General features: G+C 39.9%; 1 protein-coding gene across 3 annotated transcripts in view; it reads right to left on the reverse strand.

Annotated features, from left to right (window-relative positions):
* The window catches only part of LOC142371738 (interferon-induced very large GTPase 1-like), a 110,695-nt gene extending 88,306 nt beyond the window's left edge, over positions 1–22,389 (reverse strand). The window contains exons 1-9 of one of the 3 annotated variants that reach the window (XM_075454470.1): positions 22,292–22,388; positions 21,609–21,692; positions 18,977–19,005; positions 18,606–18,714; positions 17,905–18,480; positions 16,339–16,376; positions 15,567–15,660; positions 15,026–15,063; positions 9,154–14,926 (exon numbers count right to left, since the gene is read on the reverse strand). In XM_075454470.1, the coding sequence (XP_075310585.1) occupies positions 10,070–14,926; positions 15,026–15,063; positions 15,567–15,660; positions 16,339–16,376; positions 17,905–18,480; positions 18,606–18,714; positions 18,977–19,005; positions 21,609–21,672 (5,805 nt within the window). In that variant the 5' untranslated portion in view covers positions 21,673–21,692; positions 22,292–22,388 and the 3' untranslated portion in view covers positions 9,154–10,069. Of the gene's footprint in view, positions 1–9,153; positions 14,930–15,025; positions 15,064–15,566; positions 15,661–16,338; positions 16,377–17,904; positions 18,481–18,605; positions 18,715–18,976; positions 19,006–21,608; positions 21,693–22,291 lie in introns of those variants that run through there. The other 2 variants (XM_075454469.1, XM_075454471.1) reach the window with 2 other exon arrangements.
* Between the last annotated feature and the right edge of the window lie 278 nt (positions 22,390–22,667).

Consider the following 22,667-nt stretch of genomic DNA (forward strand, 5'->3'; position numbering starts at 1 on the left):
TGCATCTTACCGTCAGACTCTGCCCTCTGGGAGAGAACGCCCCCGATGCCCTCGCTGGAAGCGTCCACCTCAACCACGAACTGGCGCTGTGGGTCAGGCAAGGTGAGGATGGGTGCGGTGGTGAAGAGATGTTTGAGGCGGCGGAACGCCTCTTCTTGTTTCGGCCCCCAGAGAAAACGAACCTGAGGCGAGGTGAGGGTATGGAGCGGAGCGGCGATGGCGCTGAAACCCCTGATGAACCGCCTGTAAAAGTTGGCGAAGCCCAGGAACTGTTGAACCTTTTTGCGGTTATCTGGGGTCGGCCACTCCGCCACAGCACTGATCTTGGCGGGGTCCATCTGAACTTTGCCGGGGGAAATAATAAAACCTAGAAACGTAGTAGTGGTTACATGGAATTCACTTTTTTCAGCTTTCACATACAAATGGTTTTCAAGCAGTCTTTTCAAAACTCTATTAACATGGGACTTGTGTGTGTCCAGATCAGGTGAATAAATCAGAATGTCATCCAAATACACATAAACAAAATGATCCAAAAAGTCTCTGAGGACGTCGTTTATCATGGCCTGAAAGACAGCAGGAGCGTTGGTGAGGCCGAAGGGCATCACCAGATATTCGTAGTGGCCACTGGGGGTGTTAAAACCGGTCTTCCACTTGTCTCCCTCCTTAATGCGGACGAGGTGATAAGCGTTACGCAAGTCCAGTTTTGTGAAGACGGCGGCCTGTTGGAGTTGGTCGAATACAGAAGACATCAGAGGAAGTGGGTAACGGTTCTTTATTGCGATGTCGTTTAGTGGACTGTAATCGATACAGGGCCGTAGGGAGCCGTCCTTCTTGGCCACGAAGAAAAATCCCGCCCCAGCCGGGGAGGAAGAAGGGCGGATGAGCCCCGCTTTGAGAGATGTCTCAATATAGTCCTTCATGGACTGTTGCTCCGGCCGTGATAGGGAGTAGAGGCGCCCCTTGGGAATAGTGGATCCTGGGATGAGATCCACGGCGCAGTCGTATGGCCGATGTGGGGGAAGAGACGTAGCTCTGTCTTTGCTGAAGACTTCTCTGAGGTGGTGGTAGCAGACAGGGATTGAAGTCAAGTCGGGCGGCTGGAACTCTGTGACAGGGACAGAAATATTTTTAACGGCAGTGTGAGCCGGTTTACCAGACTTTGTTGACAGACATGTTCCCTCGCAGGTTCTTCCCCATCCCAGTATTTTGCCCGAAGGCCAGTCAATGTGCGGGTTATGTCTGGTGAGCCAAGAGTGACCCAAAACCAGAGCATGAGATGGAGAGTGGAACAGGAAAAATCTAATTTTTTCATGATGATGGGCTGTTGTCATGGCGACGGGTTCCGTGATGTGGGTTATGGAAAACAGGGGCTGCCCATTCAAAGCGTTGGCGTTTATGGGATGTGTAAGTCGTTCCGTCTTAACGCCCAGTTTTTTAGCTACACCCCAGTCCATGAGACTTTCGTCTGCCCCGGAATCAATTAAAATGTCAAGCTTGAGAGTGGTGTTTCTGTGCGTTACCTTGATGTGGAAAGGTTTTCGTGGCGTGGAGCTTGTAATCACAGAGTCTCTCTTTACCTGGGGTGGTCGGATTGGGCATGTGGAGATGAAGTGTCCGATCTCCCCGCAGTAAAGGCATCTCCCTTCTCGGATTCGGCGTTCTCTTTCCGCCTGTGTGAGCCGAGCTCTGCCCAGCTCCATGGGTTCCTCTCCTCCGGCAGGAGGCGGAGTGAGGGGATGAGTGAGTGGAGATCCGTGTGCGGGTGACCGTGGGAAGGGACGAGAGGGTTGGAAAAAGGCGGGCGAGCGTTGGTGTTCTCCCCGATGGGCCTTTAACTCCCGCTGCCGGTTATCCGTCCGAACCGCGAGGGAGATTAGCGAATCCACATCCGCAGGGAGGTCCAGCGGGAGGAGAAGTTCCTGGATGGGGACAGCCAGTCCCTTCAGGAAGACGTCATACAGCGCCCGATCGTTCCAGCCGCTCTCCACCGCCAGAGTTCGGAAACGGATGGCGAAGTCGCAAACAGTCTCCCGGCCCTGTTTGAAACCGCTTAGCTCCCTCGCCTTCTGTCGCTCCGCGGTAACAGGGTCGAATACCTTGCGTAGAGCTTCGGTAAATGCCTGGTGGGAGCTACAAAGTGGGGATTTTCTGTCCCACTCTGCTCGGGCCCATACCTTAGCCCTCCCGGTCAGGTGCGAGATCATGTAGCCGACCTTGTGGAGATCGGTGGGATACTGGAGCGGGTTGAGAGCAAAATGCAACTCACAGTCACTGATGAATGCTCTGCTCAAGCCGACCTCTCCAGAGAATCGCTCCGGGGAAGCCAGCCGAATACTGGCACCGTAGTTGGGAGGAGAGGGCTGAGGCGCAGGCGCAGGCGCGGGTGCGGGTGCGGCTGGGGCTGCTGCAGGTGCATCTCTGTCGAGGCGCCCCAGAACTTGGTGCAGCTGGCTGGCAAGTTGGGTCATTTGGCCGGAGACCGTGGTCTGGAAGGCCATCTGACTCTGGGCGAGATTGTCGACCCCTTGGCCAAGCGTAGCCATCTGCTCCTCCTGCCGAGTAAGGCGATTGCTCTGGGAGGAGAGAGCCTCGGTCAAAAGCTCGGAACATGCTGCGTCCATTCTGGCCAGTGTGTACTGTCAGGCCCAGAGAATGGAGGACGCAGATGCAGGAGGTTTAAATCCAAGATTTTTATTTTGAGGCAGCAGAGTGACCAGTCCCTCGTGAGAGAAGCTAAGGAAGGCTATGAAATATTATTCTAAGATTATATAAAAATGATCAAAACTCAAAATCACTCCACTAGTGGAGGAAAAACAAAAGACTATGAAACTTTTACAATTAACTATAAGTCTCTCCTACTAAGGAGGAAAAGAAAAACCTCTCCTAAAAATTGGAGGAAATAAACTATGAACGTATTTACCAAACAAAAGAACCACTCCACCCAGGAGGGAAAACAAAAGACTATAAGCAAACTTAACTATGTATTTCTTACAGGATCTATAATATAAAACTTATTCTAGGAAAAAGAAAATCACTCTCACGAGGATAATTACCACTGGGAACCAGGAACTCGGAAACAGGCTAAGGAAACAGGTTTGGAAGGTACGCGAGGATGATGCACTATACGGGGACAGATACAACACACTGGCACAAGACAGGGGGAGACGCAGACTCTTAAGCACACGGGGGTAATGGGAAACAGGTGGAATCACTCATACGACAATCAGACTGGAACACGAGAGGAAGGGAAAGTGACCTGGAACGAGAGGGAAGTTAGTCTTTCAAAATAAAACAGGAAATGACGAGACAGGACAAAAACCCAACTTAACCTCACCACGGTGTGACAGTAGTCAACCCGCCCTTGCCTATTGGCTGACGCTGACCCAACCCCTATGGCTCCACAGCCAGCTGCGCTCAATGGGTAATCAGCTCCTGCTCGCAATTGGATGCTGGCATTTGGGGCACTTCATTTAAACTTGGTTTGCTGTCACTGCTTTTTTTTGCTTTCTGCTTGCACCCACCACCTCCACTGCTCCACCGATTTTTCATTGCCAACAATGTCATACTGTTGTTCATTGTTGCTTGCTCTGTTCTAGGGGGTTTGTTGCCTTTACAGGAAATGAAAGGCACTCCACCTGAGGATGCTGCTGTTCCCTGTCTTGGCTTCCATGGAACTCATGGAAAAGTCGGGAACTTCCTCCGAACAGAGCCATACCGCCAAACACAAATTGTATGCATTCAGAATAAGCTTCTGAAATTTATCTCTGTTTCTCGTCTCGTTTTGACGAGAGTGGTTCTGACAGAACTGCATCTATATTAACAGATCAGCACAATATTATTTAATTATTTGATCTGTTAGAAATTAAAGTTCTGTCCACACTGGAATCTTACCTGTTATCACTCTTTCCTCTTTGTGGTTTTTGGGATCCAGCTGTTCTTTCTGCTCTTCAACATTTTCAAAAATCTGTCTGCTGTAGCATTGTGGGTTGTTTTCAGAGACCATGACATCTATTTTTTCCAGAAGAGAAATGATCTCGTTTTCATCCATCATACGTCTTGTACATGTGTGGTATCTTTTTTTCAGAAAAACTACTCTCAGCTTTCAGGTCTGCCAGTGCACTTTCACAGCTTTCATCTGACTTGTGAGTCACAACTGTCATTACATAAGAAAGATTTCCTTTGCCAAAACCTTTCTCTAACCACTGTATTCCTGACCTGTATTGGCTGCTATGCAGGCCGTTTGGCAGCAGTAAGATAAAGGCATGGACTGCCTCAATGGATGGGATTTGGTCAGCATTTGGAAGACCAAGCATGTTAATAACACAGATGTGCTGACCACACAAATCATACAGTTTGGATGAAAACTGCTCCATGTTTGTTTGCTTGTCATGGTCAATTAAGATATTTTTTGATCCAATCTCAGTGGAGTTGGTGTCACCAATTAACACAAGTTTGAGTTGAGGTATTACTGAAAAAGAAAAGGAAAAAAGGAGCTTCAGTAGTTAAACCACAGAGTTCATTATAATTTAATGAGTATGAGTTGTAAAATAAGCCTTCCAACCAATCATCCTAAAGTATTACCTTTGTCATCGCTTGCCTCAGATGCAGTTTTGGTTTCAGCCTCCCCTTCTGTGCTTCTTTCACTCTTTCCTGAGTGCTGAGCATCATGAGGATCATTCACTGGATCACTCTAAGATAAATGAGATTTTATCTGGTGATTAGTTTCAGTTTTGAACAAATTGAGAATATGATGTATAAAATAGAAAATATCTAAAAGAGGGAGAAAATATCTTGTTCTCACCTTGGTGTCATCATTACTCTCCACGTGGACTGCAGGGCCATAACAGAAAGCAAAGTACACACAGGTTTAGTCTATGAAACAAAATACCTGAAAAATTATTTTCAAATGTTTAGATTACCTTCATCATTTGTCACAGAGCAAACCAGTTTGGTTTCAGATTCTCCCTCCCCTCCTCCTGGTGTGTCGTCTTTGTTTTCCTCCATCTTATCTGCTTTTCATCTTTAAAATACAACACAAAGTTTCTAATGAAACTGCCACAATACTTCAACACTGCAAATGTTCAACACCATTCAAAGTGTAACCCTGATGAATCCTGCCTGCTGATATTGGTAGGGAAATGTTCCAAATGCTGCTGTTCAAAGAGTTGCAGACTTGTCTTTTTTCCTGTTTTATTTGGCATGAACAGAGAGGATGCATTTCAAACAACAGTGCACAAAACCGTCAGTGGGTCCACTTTAAATACGTAAATTGTATTTGGAGGAAAATCTTTTTGCTGAAAGGTGGATATCTGTTTTTGTTTTCTATGTCTGATTTACTGTATCAAAATCACTTGGAGGTTTGCTGAAGGCTGGATTGTACTTAACTTCAGAGGAGTGTTTGTTTCATGTTAATCTAAAAGGACATTCTATAAAAACTCTACCTTTGGACTGAGTCCCTTGGAAGGGCTCAACTGTGCTGCTGTTTAAAGAGGAAGTCCGGCTCAAAAGCAGCCCATTTATAGGGCGCATGCTTACGCAGGTGTTCAGATTTGTTTAGTTAGTACATATGGGATAAAATGAAAGGTAATTAAGACAAATACTGATCAATGTACAAATAAAATGTATATTTGCGTTAGATAGAAAAAATTGACCAAAATCAAATGTATTTGCTGATAACTTGTTACCTTTGATCTGTAGGTGTGACCTGATAAGCCAAGTTTAACTGTGAAGAGAGGACTATGCACTGCCAGTCAGAGGGGCAGTTTTCTGTGGAAACCACAGCTCAGTATAATAAAGTGAGTTAGCACAGATTTGTGATGCAAAAGGTTTGTTTTAAAAGAACATACAAATCTTTTATTTGTTAGCATTAAATTAGAAGTGTTTAAATGTATTATTCTATTATTATCTGAGAGATGGGAAGTTTCCCAACACAATATCTCAATAACCCCCCCCATACATTTGACACTAATCACTTTATATGGAGACAGTGAACTGTATTGCACTACCATTTATTTTTTTATTTTATCTTTTATTTCTGAAAATAAGTCATGTATTTTTATTCTGTTTCTATTTCTTTTATATTTTTATTCTACTTTATCTTTATACTGTTTTACTGTCTTCTGTTTCTCGGAGCCTTGCAAAGGAATCTCGTTCAAATGTGCATTGCAAATGTGTTTTTTAATGACAATAAAGTCTGTCTAAGTTTAATATATATATATATATATATGTATATATCACAATATACAGTATCAAATGATTTCTATGTAAATTCCAAAATGTTCATAATGAACTAAACGGTTTATAAAATGAAGGAGCATGACAAAAATGTGTATATGCACAGTTTTAAAGAACATCTTAACACAAGTCTTTACAGCCAAGAGTTTAAAAAAAAATGCAAACTCACCCTCGATTGTATATTTTCTCAGCTCTGCCTGAGCTGTGTAGCTGTAGCTGCTTTGTCAGAAATGGCCCACTGGCTTTCAGATGTGTGTCATGTTAGATCAGATGCCCGTTGGTTTAAATATATCTACCCCTTATAAACTCCTCCTGTGGTCTGTGATAGGCTGTGGGACTCTAAATGCACACCACTTATGATTTGATGAATTTTATGATATGTTTGTAAAAAGTAAGAGCCATTTCCCTGAAACCATGTCATTTACAAGCAACTGAGATTACTCAATATAGTGGACTATAGCTTATATAACTTTAACACTTTATGGTGGTTCAGTATGTACTCAATAGTGCTGAGGAGATACGTTTTTCAGATAACAGACACAGGTGAATCCTACTGATCTGCATCCTATAATAATTTCACACTATGTCTCAGTTTAATTTTTCTTCCTTAACTCTCTGGACTGCTTCCTAACATGGCACCAACAGACAAATTTCATAGACCCCATAATTCATTCAACTTAATGGAGCAAAACAGATAAAATGGATATTTTCAAAAGATTGTGAAGTTCTGGACAAGCCAGCTAATGATGCATTTATCTGAATCAGGTGATCTGAAGCAGGGAACCATCTAAAACATGCAGGACTTGAACTGGGTAATACCTCTGGAGCTGGAAAGGGGCTTTCCAGTCACTACACACTGCTGCCTGACAAGCTCTGATTGGTGAGCAAATTCAACAAATAGTGTGTTTATGCTTTTTCATTTATACGGATGCATACAGAGATGCTACCTGATGTGCATGTGTGTGGTATATCAGTGGGTTGTCCTGTTCAAATGAAAGTCAGATCCAAAACAATTGCAGTTTTGGTGGCAAACTGTCAAATCTGATCAGCATTAAATCTGAACACAATCAGAACTGAAAATGCGGCGAATAATAAGAATGTAACCAAAGGCTCTATTTGATCATGGAAAATATTAGATCATCCATCCATCCATTTTCTATACCCGCTGAATCCGTCGGTCGGGTCGCGGGGGGGCTGGAGCCTATCCCGAAATTGCTACATCTTCAATGTTAAATTGACGATAAAACAGTTATTCACAAAACACAAGATATGCCCAATACTGCATTTACTTTCATAACTACAACATGTTGTCCTGTAGCTTAATGAAGTGATTTGTTCTGAAATCGCCGCCGTTCACTGAGGAAATCATGTTATGAAGCCGCCACTAACAGCCAGGCTTCCGAGCCGAGGGCTGCCCGGCTTCAGGAGGGGGCGGGAGAGTCAAGTTTTTTTTCTACAATTCTAGGTCATCATTGGCTAAATCGACAAAAACTCATCACTTCCAAGGCTGCTCGGCATCTCTGGGGATAGATTAGACGTGGGCGTGTCAATATGAGGGGCTGTGTCGTGATGATTGGAGTCAGTGTTTGTCCATCATGAGCGATCTTGTGGCAGCCGAATTTTTAAGCGGGGAGAAGCACGCTGGAACTTCAGTCCCAAAGCGGATACGAAAGAGACTGGTTGTCTGTGAAAGTGCTGTCGGAGTTTCACTCATTTCCCATCATTTCCATTTCCATTAAAGGTGCACTGTGTAATACTTTGTTGTTTCTTTCCAGAATTCATGCCCATTCACAAATGTTACCTTTTTTAAGAATACTTACCACCACCATCAAACTCTAACTATTCATTATGACAGGGAAAAATGCTTCACAGATTCTTATCCAGCCACAGATCCAGCCATTTACAGGCCTTAGATTCGATCATACTTGACCACAAGAGATCATATTCATGAAAAAAAAAATCAAATAGAATAAAAACACAATGTAGAGGAGATCTGGTAATCAGCACTGAATGAACCTGCCTGTAAGACCATGTCTGTAACCCACAGTGAGAGAAGAGGGACATAAGATCAGCTGAGAAGTCCAAAAATGTTTTGGCCAGACTTTTTGACGCAGTATGTGTCATATTGAATTATGAATTATAAATTTCTTTAATTTAACTGTACAGCATTACTGGCACATGTATTGCTCTCTAATATGACATATATATATACACAAACAGACACAAACAGTGAATTAATCTGTGACAGTGATGGTCATGATCTACTGTCTACTAAATAACAGAATGAGAATCAGAATTCCTTTATTGTCATCATACGTGGTATAACGAAATTCAAAGCCACCAAAAAAAAGTGCAAAGAGAGCAAATATAAAAAATATAAAATATAAAAATATGTAAGTAATGTAACAAAAGGGAGGATGTAAGGTGCACAGCTTTTTTTTCGGTACTAAAATAAATAGAATCAAATATGGTGTTAGTGGTAACAAATAAAATAAAATAAGGTGTTAGTAGGTTCAAGTATGTGGATGTGGATATATTGCACACAACAGAGTCTGGCCATAATTTGAATATTGCACAAGAATTGGGATTGTCCAAGGGATGATGGAAATAAACCATCACGTTTGACTACAATCATCACTACTACATTTTCTCTGCTCACTTTTAATGAAGAAATTTATACATGAACCCCATGCTGGGAGTGATTACCTGTATTATCTCACCATATGTGCAGAAGGAATCATCTGTTGGGGCTGGGGAGCAGCACCCTCTGTAGGCACCCATTGGCAGAGTCTACGTTCAGCTGAGTCAGGCGTTTGTCTGTTTCTTTACTCATGAAAGAAGAAAATCATCTGACAACCAATGGCACATTAGTCAGAATTTTCACAGCTCAAATGAATAAAACTAATTTTCAGAAAGAGATGTCTTTGGATTTAACTTTATTAAGTCAAAATATGCTGAATATAACATGGGTGATATATCATTTAAAAGGTATCAAGTACATAACTGCTGAATATAACATGAGAAAGAAGCCATTCATCAACTGAACAAAAAACTAAACATTCAGTGAACAAAACTTGATCAAAACAAAAGATTCACAGAAAAAAAAGAAAAATGAAACTTTAAAATGTTGAAATAAGAAGTTTGCTGCTGTGGGGCCAAATACTTTCTTACATGAAAGCTCACAAAAATGCCACAATTCGGATATGCATGTTCTTTGTTATGAGACCAATACTATAAGAAACAAAATGGAAAAACTCCAACAAACTGTGGCTCACGTATCCTCTTTCAAATGAAGTAAATGTGATGAACTCAGAAATTATCTTTTCATTTCTTCTTTGAATTCACTGGTCGATGATTTTTCATAATGTTTGAAACAAAGAAAGTGAAAAACATTGTATGAACTCAAACTTCTTATTCTGATCTCTAAAACACAACTCAAAACCAAAAAGAACGTGGTACATATATTCATTCAGACAGGGGAAGAGAGAGATGAATGAATTCTAGAAAGCAAAATGAACTCTGCACACAGTCTAAACTTGCATTAAGCATGGATCTGTTATATTTAAGTGTTAGACCTTCAGATAAAATCTTCATTCTGATCTGTGCCATCATTTTTATCATCATCTTAAAATGAATCATAATCAGATGGACCACATGTTGAAGTTCCCTTCAAGCCATATTCACAGATACTTACACATCATAATCTAGCATAACTAACTCTGTTTAGAACTGAATTAAACTAGAGCAGATAATATGTGGTTTATTCTAGGCTTCATCCTGAATATTTCCATCTGCTTAATCGAAGCAGAAAGAGCTGCTATTTGCTGCAGTTTTATCACAATCTGCACATTTCATCCAGACTTTCAATAGCCTCTTTTTTAGTGTAGTTTCTCCATTCACTGGGAATTTCTCCTCTGCCCTGGAATTTCAAGTCATAGTGGTCTTCCAGTTCCTTTTGAAAGTGACAGACAAACCATTTCCAGTATGCCAGCATAGATGCATCCGCTGTAATCCTCCATGATGCAAACCTCTCCCCAGCAGTTGGATACTGTTTGAAAGCGACAGTCTCCTCTGAGTCATGATTGGGGCGGAAATATCCGTCACTTCCTACTAATGTGGTGCAGAAATCAATGACCAGATCCACTCTGTCTCTTACGTGGATTCCATTAACTGCAGAGGGTCGATGAAAAGGAACATTGTGTTTTTCAGGACTGTGATCCTTAAGGGTGTTGATGCAAACGGCTGCACAGAATGGACATCGTTCCCAGCAGCAGTTACACAGCTGATCAATGAGAATTTGGTCGGGCATCTGCCTGCACTCCAGAACCATCTCCAGAGAGAGGCTGCTCATCTCTTTAACGATACACACAAGGCCTTTCTCTATCTCTTCTTTAAGAAAATCAAAATTGTTGATGTCTTTGAAGTTTTTACAACAAATGGATTCAAATGCCAGCTTGTTCAGTAAAGCAGAAAATTCCTTCATCCACATGTCTACATCTCCTGACTTCTTTTTGACTTTCTCCGTTGCTTCATATAAAGCTTGACTGGCGAGCTTGCTGATGTCGTCTGCGTTTTTCTTCAGTATCTTCAGTCCTTTGTCTTTGTGATCTGTGAACATGTATTTCTTTACTTCTTCTTTTATAAAAGCCTCTACTTGCCTTCTTGGATTTTGTATGTAGGTGATGAATCCACTGAAATCTTGTTTCTCTGCTAGAGACTTCAACACGTGTTTCTCCAGGTTCAACCTGTTCCCACTGAATGCTGGGTAATTGCACCTCATTTCTCCTGCGAGATCAACAGCAGTCTTGTTGCAGACAGCCTCGTGGACAGAAACCTTCAGTTTTTCACAGATCATTTCTCCAAACACCACAGCAGATGAGTTACCTTTGCAATAGCTTCTGAAAATGTTGTAATACTCCTTTTTCTTGCTGTCCAAATATGTGAGAGCATCATTGTTGCGTTTGTATGTGTTGTGAGACTGTAGAAGCCAACTTGCTGTCCTGTCAAAAACATACAGTGAGAGATCAACTGTAAACTCTTTCTTAAATGTGAATTTCTTGCCTGATTCAAATTCTGTCACTTTCTTTTGAACATGTTTGGCCACTTCTTGCAGATAAGTTGATCTGTAGCCTCTTGTTGCAACAGGTTTGTTCTTGATGGTCTCCAGGGATTGCTGTTCTACATCATTAATGAAGGATCTGATCAATTTCTGTTCTTCATGTGGAAAAGGATTCCTGGATTCATTTTGTCCCACATGTTGTTGTGCTGGCGAGGGAATTCCTGTCATTTGTTGGAAATAACCGAATGCAGATGCCATGACACCTTTGCCTTGTCTGCTTGTATCCTTGGTTTCCCTCTTACTTTCTTGATATTGTTGACTTTCACTGTGGAGTTTTTGATACTTCTTTTGGGTTATATAACCAAAGTAATTCCCAGCTTCTGACAGCTTTTTGTATCTCCCATTCCTTTTTGACTCATTGATGAGAGACCATTCAGTCCCAAGGTCTTGAAGGACAACTGATTGATCTTCTTCCACGTTGATGTCCTCAATGGGTTTCGTATCTGAGGTTAATTCAGTAACCCAGTGACTCCAAACAGAGTCAAACTGTGCTTTGAGTTCTTCTTCATCTTTTACCACATCTTTTAATGTGTGTGCAAGTTCTTTGCTCTTTTGCAGCAGCTTGGTCTCAAACTCCACCTTCTTATTGTCCATCTTTTTACGAGCATTCTTCTGCTGAATAACTTCATCCAGTTTTCTTTTCACTCCTCTAATATGCTCCTCGTGAAACTCCTTGATTTTGTTCTCAAATCGGCCCCGCCACTGAATCAGGATTTCTTTGTCACTGTGATCCTCAAAGTAAGCCGTCATATTTTTCTGAATTTCCTCATATGTTTTGCTAATTTCTTTGGAAAGATAACTGAGCTCAACCTTGTCAAGTTGTCCCTTTTCAATTCTGGGATAAAGCTGGTTTTCAATGGTCAGCATCTCTTTCCTCAGGTCCCAGGTCCAGTTCCCATACTGGACCTCAACTTTTCTGTACACTGCAATTTCTTGCGTGTTTTTGAAGCTGAAAACAAAGTGTTCATTCATCAATGCCTTCCACAGGTCCTGAATTTTGCTGTTTAAATGGGACAAAGTGATCCCAGCAGACTTTGAGGCCTTAGATAGGATGGTTTTCTTCAGTTCTTGGACACTTTCACTGTAATCAGGATTTGGAGGTGCCATCGGTGGACTTCCCTCCCATAACTGGGCAAAGTATTTCACATCTTCTTGCACATCAAAAGCAATGACATCACTGAAGCACTCAACATCACACGCCTCCTCTTTGGCAGCTAGTTGAGCCATTTTGTCCAGTTTTTCTTGCAACCGTCTCTTTCCATCCATGTTTTTCTTTGCAGCTGCGATATCTGTAACATTCTGGTGAACAAACACACAACTTGGAGAAAGCTCAACTTCCTTCATCCTCATGAAAGCCTGAACAACAATCTGCAGGACATCTTGCATGTCAGCTGGATTCTCACCAAAGATGTTGATCAATGTCATGTTTCCCAAGCCAACAACAAAAGTTGCCAGCTCGTTGTCATGGTGAAGAGTGACGTTACCTTCCAACTCAAGAGCACGCAATCCTTCAGTGTCAACTACTAGGACATAGTCAAACTGGAAACCTTTGAGTTCCTCTGACACTTTGACCAGCTGCATGTCGGCACCTTTGGTGCACCTGCCAGCACTCACTGCAAACTGCAATCCAAACATGGCATTCAGCATGGTTGATTTTCCACTGCTTTGTACACCCAAAACTGACAACACAAACACTCTCTTGTCACCCAGTTTCTTGATGACTTCTTGTAAAAGACTAGAGATCCACATCAAAGGTACCTGACCAGCATCGCCATCCATCAGCTCCATCGGGTGTCCTGATATCATCAGATCTGCAGCCAGCTCAGGGTATTTAACCCAGTCAGCCTGTTGGCTGTGCGTTTGTTCCTTCTGAGATTTATGGGCTTCGTAGATCTGTCCCATTTCTCTAAAGAAGTGCTCCAAGCCAAATGTTGCTGACTGCAGCTTTTTTGATAACTGTTCAAGCTCAGTTTGTTTGTCCTTTAGCAGAGCAGATTTATCATGTTTCTTCTTCAAAGTCAAAACCTCAGACCACGTTTCGTCATAGCTTTGGAGAATTGAAGAAAGATCATCTGTGGAGAGGCCATCAATTAGGATCTGAGTCCACTTAAGAAAGTATTCTCTGTCTGTTAGTGTCAAACCCAGGAGGCTTTCAGTGAATGACTTAATCAGTTTACTGTTGGAAGCAGCACATTGTTTCTGTCGAATGTGCATGAGTTGCTTTTCCTTCTGAGCTTTTTCCTTCTCAATGTGACCTTTCAGGTGATACAGTTCTTTGTTTATTCTGCACCACTCATGCCAAAGTTGGCCTTGACAAGGAAGAAATTCATCTTTGATCTTGGAAACATCCATCCCCTGAATCAGTTTTACTATTTCCATTGCTGCAGATTTCCCTTTCTGGCAGTCTGTGCCATCTTCATCCACTCTGATTCCAGACACCTCGGCCATAGATTCAAGCTGGAAGGATTTATGAGGTGCAGACAAAATTTTTCTGATTATGCCTTTCAGCTCTTCAGAAACATCTGACTGGCTTCTGTCTTTCAGGCCCAGTTTGTATTTTTGTGCTTTCGTCTGAGATGCACCACAGTCACTGTCAGCAATGAGAATAATTAGAGGCTTTGGAGACCTGTAAAGCGTTGATATGACTGCACTACTTCCATGGCTTTTTTCCAGAGTTGGTACCAGAACAACAATGACCGAAGATTTTTCTGTCAGTATTTCACGCTGCTTTTCAATTGATAGAGAATCTCCGTGAAGATTACAGAAGGCAATGCAGTCATTGAATGACTCATTGGGTGTTCCAGCAGGGCAGTACCAGGCTATCTCTGCCACACCATCCATCAAATGACGAGACTTGGTGCTACCTGGACAGTTTCTGTGGAAGAAGGCGCTGTGGCGGTTGTTGATCAAAGTGTTCATGAGCTGAGATTTAGACTGAGACAGTGAACCCAGGCGGAAAAATGACACCAGGGGTGTCTCAGCTTTGCAGATCGGCATGCTCTTCATGGTGCCAGTGTTTGGGTCATCTTGAGTTATTTTCCATGTTTTTGTTATTTGTCTGAACGTCCACAGAGGACACTCAATGTCCATTGTGATGGGGTCAGGAACAAGTAAAGGTAAGGCATACTGGCACTGTGACACCTTTGTGATCATGTTTTGCTTCAGGAAGCTGTTTGAGCAGTGAAATACTGCCATTTGAACATCCATGGGGTGCACGTGAGCCTGTTTTGACTGATCAATGTCTACACCGGTGCTAAAGAGAGAATCTAATTCACCATCATCTGCATCAACAGTGTCAGATGTTGGAAAAGACTCTGAATGGCTCACCTCAGAACCATCTTGCAGTACAGGGATATATCTGGCTCTGTGATCTAATGTCATTAACCTCTGAAGAAAAGTATGAGCCAGATCTTTTTCAAGTGTATCATTGCTCTGCCTCACAGGTGGACCTATTTTAAGAAAGTCTGCTGGTGACATCTTGTGTGGACATTTGTCCTGAAGGTGAAGTCTGCCGAGCAGCATTTCAGTTTCTTTTTGCTGTTTCTTTCTGTTTTCTTCAGAAATGTCCTGTGTCTGCTGAAAATAATAAATCAATAAATTCTATTTTACTGTTTTCTAAATAATAAATGATAGATTATCCAAAAGATCACGTGCAATAAATAAGTGACTGACCTTTATTTCCTTTCCACTTATATCCATGTTGAAAGTATCTGCAGAAAAGAAATGATTTACCAGATTACCAGGACAGATCAGTGTGATGTGGAATTAGACAGTAATAGTAAAAAACTGTTGACACACCTATACTAAAATATGCTAAACTCGACCTAAAAGACCAACAGTGAACAACAACAACAAAAGAACTTTTAAACACAACTATGTTTCATATCAAAGGGATATTCTTTATTCTTTCTTTCTTTTTTAAAAAATTAGATGGCATTTGGTACCCTCTCAGTTTGGAAAAGCAGGGAGGAAATCTAACAGGGGAACAGAGCTAAACAGCTAATCAGAATAGGACCTTCAAAAGAGCTCATTTCTAACCGTCTGAAACAACTCAAACCGTAAATTTTCCTGTACTCGAGAAACTTTCTTCACTACTTAATGCTTAATGCTAATAAGTGTTATTTCCCAGCACCGTTCTAGAATGTGGAATGTATAACAATAGTAGTTTGATCTTGTACCAATTGTACAATTAAAATCTTTCTGGAAATGCTACCTTTCTCCTTTGTTTCATGTGGAACAGATTTGATTTCAGACTGTCCTGGTGTGTTGTCGTCATTCTTCTCTGAGCGTTCAGCACCATCATGTTCCTGTAATGGATCACAGGAAGAAATGTACACATTTAACTTTACTTATGAAGAATGACTGTCAGGAATAATCACATCAGCAAAATAAAACAATTATTAGACAAGCAGGCAATATCGAAGTTCAGTCCTTTGATATTGCCTAGGCTAAAGAATAAAAGAGATTTGTAAATCTTTTTTTTTTTTTAAATATTCTTTCTGAAACAACATTTTTGGAATTGAGGTTACAGATGTGTGGCTGTTTAGTTCAGTAAATTGTGAAGAGTGCTTTTAGGTGAAAGTTAACAAAATTCCCAAGTAAGAAAGTTCTATTTACATCGCCAATAATTCTGAAATCTGGATAAAATGTAAATGTTTGATGAAAGCATTAAAATAGACTCCTACTCTACTAAGATTTCCCCTCTGAACCAAATCAGATTTTAACAAAGATGTCTGTGGACCTTAAAGATGTTTTTTAGACACATTTTCAATTGAAAAAATAAATAAATAAAAAAGACTTGGTGTAAAACATCTAAACTGCAACATAAAATCAATTTATTCAATTGTGTCTGGAAACAAATAATTGGCAGTTTTTTTTTATATTAGGTTAACCTACCAAAGATTAGCATAAAAGATTTAATAAAAGCCTGAAAAACACTGTGAACTAAAATTATATGAGTGAATCCCTACATAAGTTAAACTTACCTTTGACTTGATTTCAGTGGCCGTCTTCATTTCTTCTGCTGCACGATGATGAAGGAAAAAAAGCAGATTGCATTAGTTGAATATTTGAAAAGTGACAATTCAGAGTGAAACATCCTATAATCAGTGCATCTACAAGTATCTGTTCTTCCTGAATTAATTTTACTCCATTTTATTCTGATTTTGCTACCTTGAAATGTTGAGCTATTTGCAATACACATTTCACTGCTGTTATACGTGCACAGCTGCAGGGGACAAATAAAGATTCTGGATTCTTCCTTATAAAGTTTCTTGAGTATGACATCTGCTCTGATGTGGAAACAGTGTTTCCTTTCATCTCCTGTAGGGGGCAGTAGTGCATAGGGCACCATTATGGGTCATATTTAGGGGAATCAACAAATGACACATGATTCATAATAACTGGAGGACATATTGTGCTCCAGAAATTGAGGATTTCTTTTTTTCCTCCTTTTTCGTTCACCCAACCACAGTACATAGTTACAGTTACAAAGACTAAAAATTAGAATTAAAAATGATTGTAATCAGAATTGGCCTCATAGTCCATCACTAGTTAGTTTCTTGTAATGTTAGATTGGATGTGGTGTGCATTGTTGGAGGAATATGAAACCCTTGCAGTTCCAGGATGTTGATTACACTTTGCATCAAGTCGTCATAAAATATAAGACAAAATAAAATATATAATTTGTTATCCTCCAAGAGGAGCTTTCTGCCCGTATATGATCACAGCAAAAAATATCCAAAATTATTTGGGGAAGGTTTAAGGGAGATTTATTTTTTTTACTGTCACAATTATACAGGTCTGCATGTGGTGTGGTCGTTAGCAGATTAATAGTTGATTCTAAACTGTCCGTAGGAGAGAGCGTGCTCTGTGTGGCCCTGTGATGAACTTGCAACCTGCCCAGGTTATACCCCACCTCTCCCACAATGGTAGCTGGGATAGACTCCAGTGAGCAGAACTCCCTTTAGTGTTGATCTTATATTTTGTAATATTATTAACATTTTACATGCTTAGAAGCTATGTGAATACAAAGGGCATAATGTGGTATTTTAAAGCAGAAACTGTGCATTGAAACATGTTAATTTGTCAGTGCTCCTCAATTTTTTTTGTGTGTCACAGTATTAATTTATACTCATGCTAATAGAATTGTCAAATGATATATGTGTTTGGCCATCAGGAAAACCAGATTCACTTAAAAGTTGCAACGACATTGTGAATGAAGTGGATGCTGTAAACTTTGTGCCGTTCTGTTACTTATAACTTAGAAGGATTTTTGATTCAAAACTCAAAATTTGACTGGCAGAGTATTGATAGAACCCTGCAGCTGATTAAAAGCAGGCCTGCTTGTTTGTGATAACGGTTCATTTGTGTTAGTCTTGGTAGATTGTTTTGGTCATTGCTGAAGTCACATAACTGCATCTATATTAACAGATCAGCACAATATTATTTGATCCCACACATTACTGGACACACCCATTTGGCATTTTTTTCTGTATTTTGTTAAACTTGGTAGAAAGTAAATTAAAGTTCTGTCCACACTGGAATCTTACCTGTTGTCACTCTTTCCTCTTTGTGGTTTTCTGGATCCAGCTGTTCTTTCTGCTCTTCAACATTTTCAAAAATCTGTCTGTTGTAGCATTGTGGGTTGTTTTCAGAGACCATGACATCTATTTTTTCCAGAAGAGAAATGATCTGGTTTTCATCCATCATACATCTTGTACATGTGTGGTATCTTTTTTCAGAAAAACTACTCTCAGCTTTCAGGTCTGCCAGTGCACTTTCACAGCTTTCATCTGACTTGTGAGTCACAACTGTCATTACATAAGAAAGATTTCTTTTGCCAAAACCTTTCTCTAACCACTGTATTCCTGACCTGTATTGGCTGCTGTGAAGGCCGTTTGGCAGCAGTAAGATAAAGGCATGGACTGCCTGAATGGATGGGATTTGGTCAGCATTTGGAAGACCGAGCATGTTAATAACACAGATGTGCTGACCACACAAATCATACAGTTTGGATGAAAACTGCTCCATGTTTGTTTGCTTGTCATGGTCAATTAAGATATTTTTTGATCCAATCTCAATAGAGTTGGTGTCACCAATTAACACAAGTTTGAGTTCAGGCATTACTGAAAAAGAAAAGGAAAAAAGAGCTTCAGTAGTTAAACCACAGAGTTCATTATAATCTGCTGAGACTACAGCCCACGTATGAGTTGTAAAATAAGCCTTCCAACCAATCATCCTAAAGTATTACCTTTGTCATCGCTTGCCTCAGATGCAGTTTTGGTTTCAGCCTCCCCTTCTGTGCTACTTTCACTCTTTTCTGAGTGCTGAGCATCATGAGGATCATTCACTGGATCACTCTAAGAAAAATGGGATTTTATTTGGTGATTAGTTTCAGTTTTGAACAAATTGGGAATATGATGTGTAAAATAGAAGCACAGTCAAACAAAAAAATACCACATGGAAATGTATTTAAAAAAAAATTCAGGATTGCACATGTATGTTGTGCAATAATCCTGACCTGATAGAGAAGAAGTCATCACTTAAAAGCTATGGAAATATTGTGGGTTGTAAAACTGCTGTAAGGATATCTAAAAGATTTAGAAAATATCTTGTTCTCACCTCGGTGTCATCATTTCTCTCCAGGTGGACTGCAGGGCCATAAGAGAAAGCAAAGTACACACAGGATTAGTCTAATTTTTGAAAAGTGACAATTCAAAGCGCAGCATCCTACAATCAGTGCATCTACAAGTATCTGTTCTTTAATTCCACAACTCTCAACCTCCCCGCATAACACTCATCCCACATATTTCTGTTGATACAAGTCAGCACAAAATATAATATATATAATATAATTTATTTATCCTGAATTATTTTCATTCCATTTCATTCTCATTTTGATACTTTGAAAAGTTGAGCTATTTGCAATACACATTTCACTGCTGGTATATTTGCACAGCTGCAGGAGACAAATAAAGATTCTGGATTCTTCTCGATAAAGTTTCTTGAGTATGACATCTGCTCTGATGTGGAAACAGTGTTTCCCTTCAAACCCCTGTAGGGGGCAGTAGTGCATAGAGCACCATTATGGGTCATATTTAGGGGAATCAACAAATGACACATGATTCATAATAACTGGAGGACATATTGTGCTCCAGAAATTGAGGATTTCTTTTTTTCCTCCTTTTTCGTTCACCCAACCACAGTACATAGTTACAGTTACAAAGACTAAAAATAAGAATTAAAAATGATTGTTATTAGAATTGGCCTCATAGTCTATAACTAGTTAGCTTCTTGTAATGTTAGATTGGGTGTGGTGTGCATTGTTGGGGGAATATGAAACCCTTGCAGTTCCAGGATGTTGATTACACTTTGCATCAAGTTGTCATAAAATATAAGACATAACAAAATATATGATTTGTTATTCTCCAAGAGGAGCTTTCTGCCCGTATATGATCACAGCAAAAAATATCCAAAATTATTTGGGGAAGGTTAAAGGGAGATTGCTGTTTTATCCCCACAATTAGACAGGTCTGCATGTGGTGTGGTAGTTAGCAGATTAATAGTTGATTCTAAATTGTCCGTAGGAGACAGCGTGCTCTGTGGCCCTGTGATGAACTTTCAACCAGCCCAGGTTATACCCCACCTCTCCCACATTGTCCTGAATACAAAGGGCATAATGTATATTTTTAAGCAGAAACTGTGCATTGAAACATGTTAGTTTGTCAGTACTCCTCCATTTTTTTTGTACTTTTTCTTATTGTTAGCAATAAGAGTCACAGTATTAATCTATACTCATGCTAATATAATTGTGAAATGATGTGTGTGTATTTTGATCATCAGGACACCAGATACACTTAAAAGTGACAACGACATTGTGAATGAAGTGGATGCTGTAAACTTTGTGCCTGGTTCTCTTACTTAAAACTTTAAAGGATTTTCAATTCAAAGCTCAAAATTTGGGATCCAGGTGTTCTTTCTGCTCTTCAACATTTTCAAAAATCTGTCTGTTGTAGCATTGTGGGTTGTTTTCAGAGACCATGGCATCTTTTTTCTCCAAAAGAGCAATGATCTCGTTTTCATCCATCATACGTCTTGTACATGTGTGATATCTTTTTTCTGAAAAACTACTCTCAGCTTTCAGGTCTGCCAGTGCACTTTCACAGCTTTCATCTGACTTGTGAGTCACAACTGTCATTAATTACATAAGAAAGATTTCCTTTGCCAAAACCTTTCTCTAACCACTGTATTCCTGACCTGTATTGGCTGCTGTGAAGGCCGTTTGGCAGCAGTAAGATAAAGGCATGGACTGCCTGAATGGATGGGATTTGGTCAGCATTTAGAAGACCAAGCATGTTAATAACACAGATGTGCTGACCACACAAATCATACAGTTTGGATGAAAACTGCTCCATGTTTGTCTACTTTTCATAGTGAAGTAAAATGTTCTTTGACCCAATGTCAATGGAGTTGGTGTCACCAATTAACATGACCCTGAGCTCAGGCATCGCTGAATGCAGGGAATGTTCTTCCTCTTAAGATTCAAAGCCGATATACTTTTGCACATATGTTTGTTTTTAAATTTTCTGGTGCATCCAGTAGCATTAACTACTGTTTTATTCATGTCACATGGTTTCAGGGAAAACGAGCTGTATTTATTTTACTTTCCCTTTTCTCATTTAAAAAAAGAAAAAAGTGCATTTCATTGCCCAAACAATGGAAGGAGTTGAAAAAAGCAAGCTATAAGCCGGTTGAACACGTACTAAAACAGCAAGCATCTAGTCTCATGTTACATAAGGGTAGTGACAGGAATTTGAGAAGCAAATTCCAGAGCCGGTTCCAGTTAAAATAACAACGATGAGTTCCTTAAACTGAAGCAAAGATAAAAGTTGCACAAAATATGCTAACGTGTCAGAGGTAGCACAACGAGGAATAAGTTATAGTTTTTAGGAACAGACTCACTGAGCAGACGGTGTGTAGTAAGGCAAGAGCTAACATACACTGCCACACCACCACCTCTCCTCTGCTGGTCTGAACGATAGATATTAAAGCCTATTAATGCCACATCATTATCTTGAATAGATTTTGTAAGCTTCGTCTCTGAAACTACAATTTAGTGTCAGCTGTAGTTTCCTCCCTCTGAGCTGCCGAGTCATAAAAGAAAGTAGAATTCAGGATCAGCCTGCAAAACAATTCTCTCTCCTGCAAGACATCCTTATAGCTTACTAAATGTTATGTGATCATTTCAGATTACCTTTGTCATTTGTCACAGAAGTAACAGATTTGGTTTCAGATTCTCCCCCTTTGTTCTCCTCCATCTCATCTGCTCTTCATACAACTGCAGAAATAAAAAAGTACAATTTACAAAACTTTATAATACTTCATCATTAAGATCAATATCAACATTCACAGTATTTTGTGTGATATTGTAATGAGGTTCATTTAGAAATATAAAGTTCATTTGAAAACCACTGAATCTTCCTTCTTTCTGGTTTATTTAGCATTACGTATCGAAGAAATATGTCACGCTCATATAGTTTATGGGTGTGACTTTAAAAGTTAATTTAAAATATTTACATTGTATTCAAAGGAACTGCCATAAAATACATGTGGTGTGTTCTGTGTGTTTGTCCAAAAAAGATGATCATCATCAGGGCAGACGGCCCAAATGTTTCAAAAAGTCCAATTAAGAAAAAAATACGACTTTATGTTTATCAACTTGCACTGAGACATCCCATTTAGGCTATGAGACACATAATGAATGTAATTAGTGGAATAAAACATATATAGAAGTATATAAATAATTTGCCTCTTATTATAAGTTAAATGTGTATAAGCTAATTGTTAAATCAATCTGAATCCTACTCTAACTTTATCTTGGTCTGTAAAAGTAGTTTTCCTGTATGATGCACGGCATCACAGAATATTGTTACTCACCTTGCATAATGTGTGTGTGGCTTTCTTTTTTGTCTTGGCTCTATCTTCCCTTCTCAAGTTCTGCTTCTCAAATTCCTTTATGTACCTTTATATAACATGAGACCAGAAGCTTGTTGTTTTAATACTTGTTCAACCGGCTTATAGCTTGCTTTTTTAAAACTCCTCCCACTGTTTGGACAATGAATAGACAATGAAAATCACTTTTTTTAAATGAGAAAAGTGAAAGTAAAATAAATACAGCTATTTTTACCTGAAACCATGTAACTTGAATAAAACAGTAGTTAATGTTAATGGATGCATCAGAAAATATAAAAACAAACATATGTGGAAAAAGTATATACATTTTTCAAAATGTATATATGCTCAAAATGCTCAA

This window comes from Odontesthes bonariensis, chromosome 21 (assembly GCF_027942865.1).
Source record: "Odontesthes bonariensis isolate fOdoBon6 chromosome 21, fOdoBon6.hap1, whole genome shotgun sequence".
Taxonomy (NCBI): Eukaryota; Metazoa; Chordata; class Actinopteri; order Atheriniformes; family Atherinopsidae; genus Odontesthes; species Odontesthes bonariensis.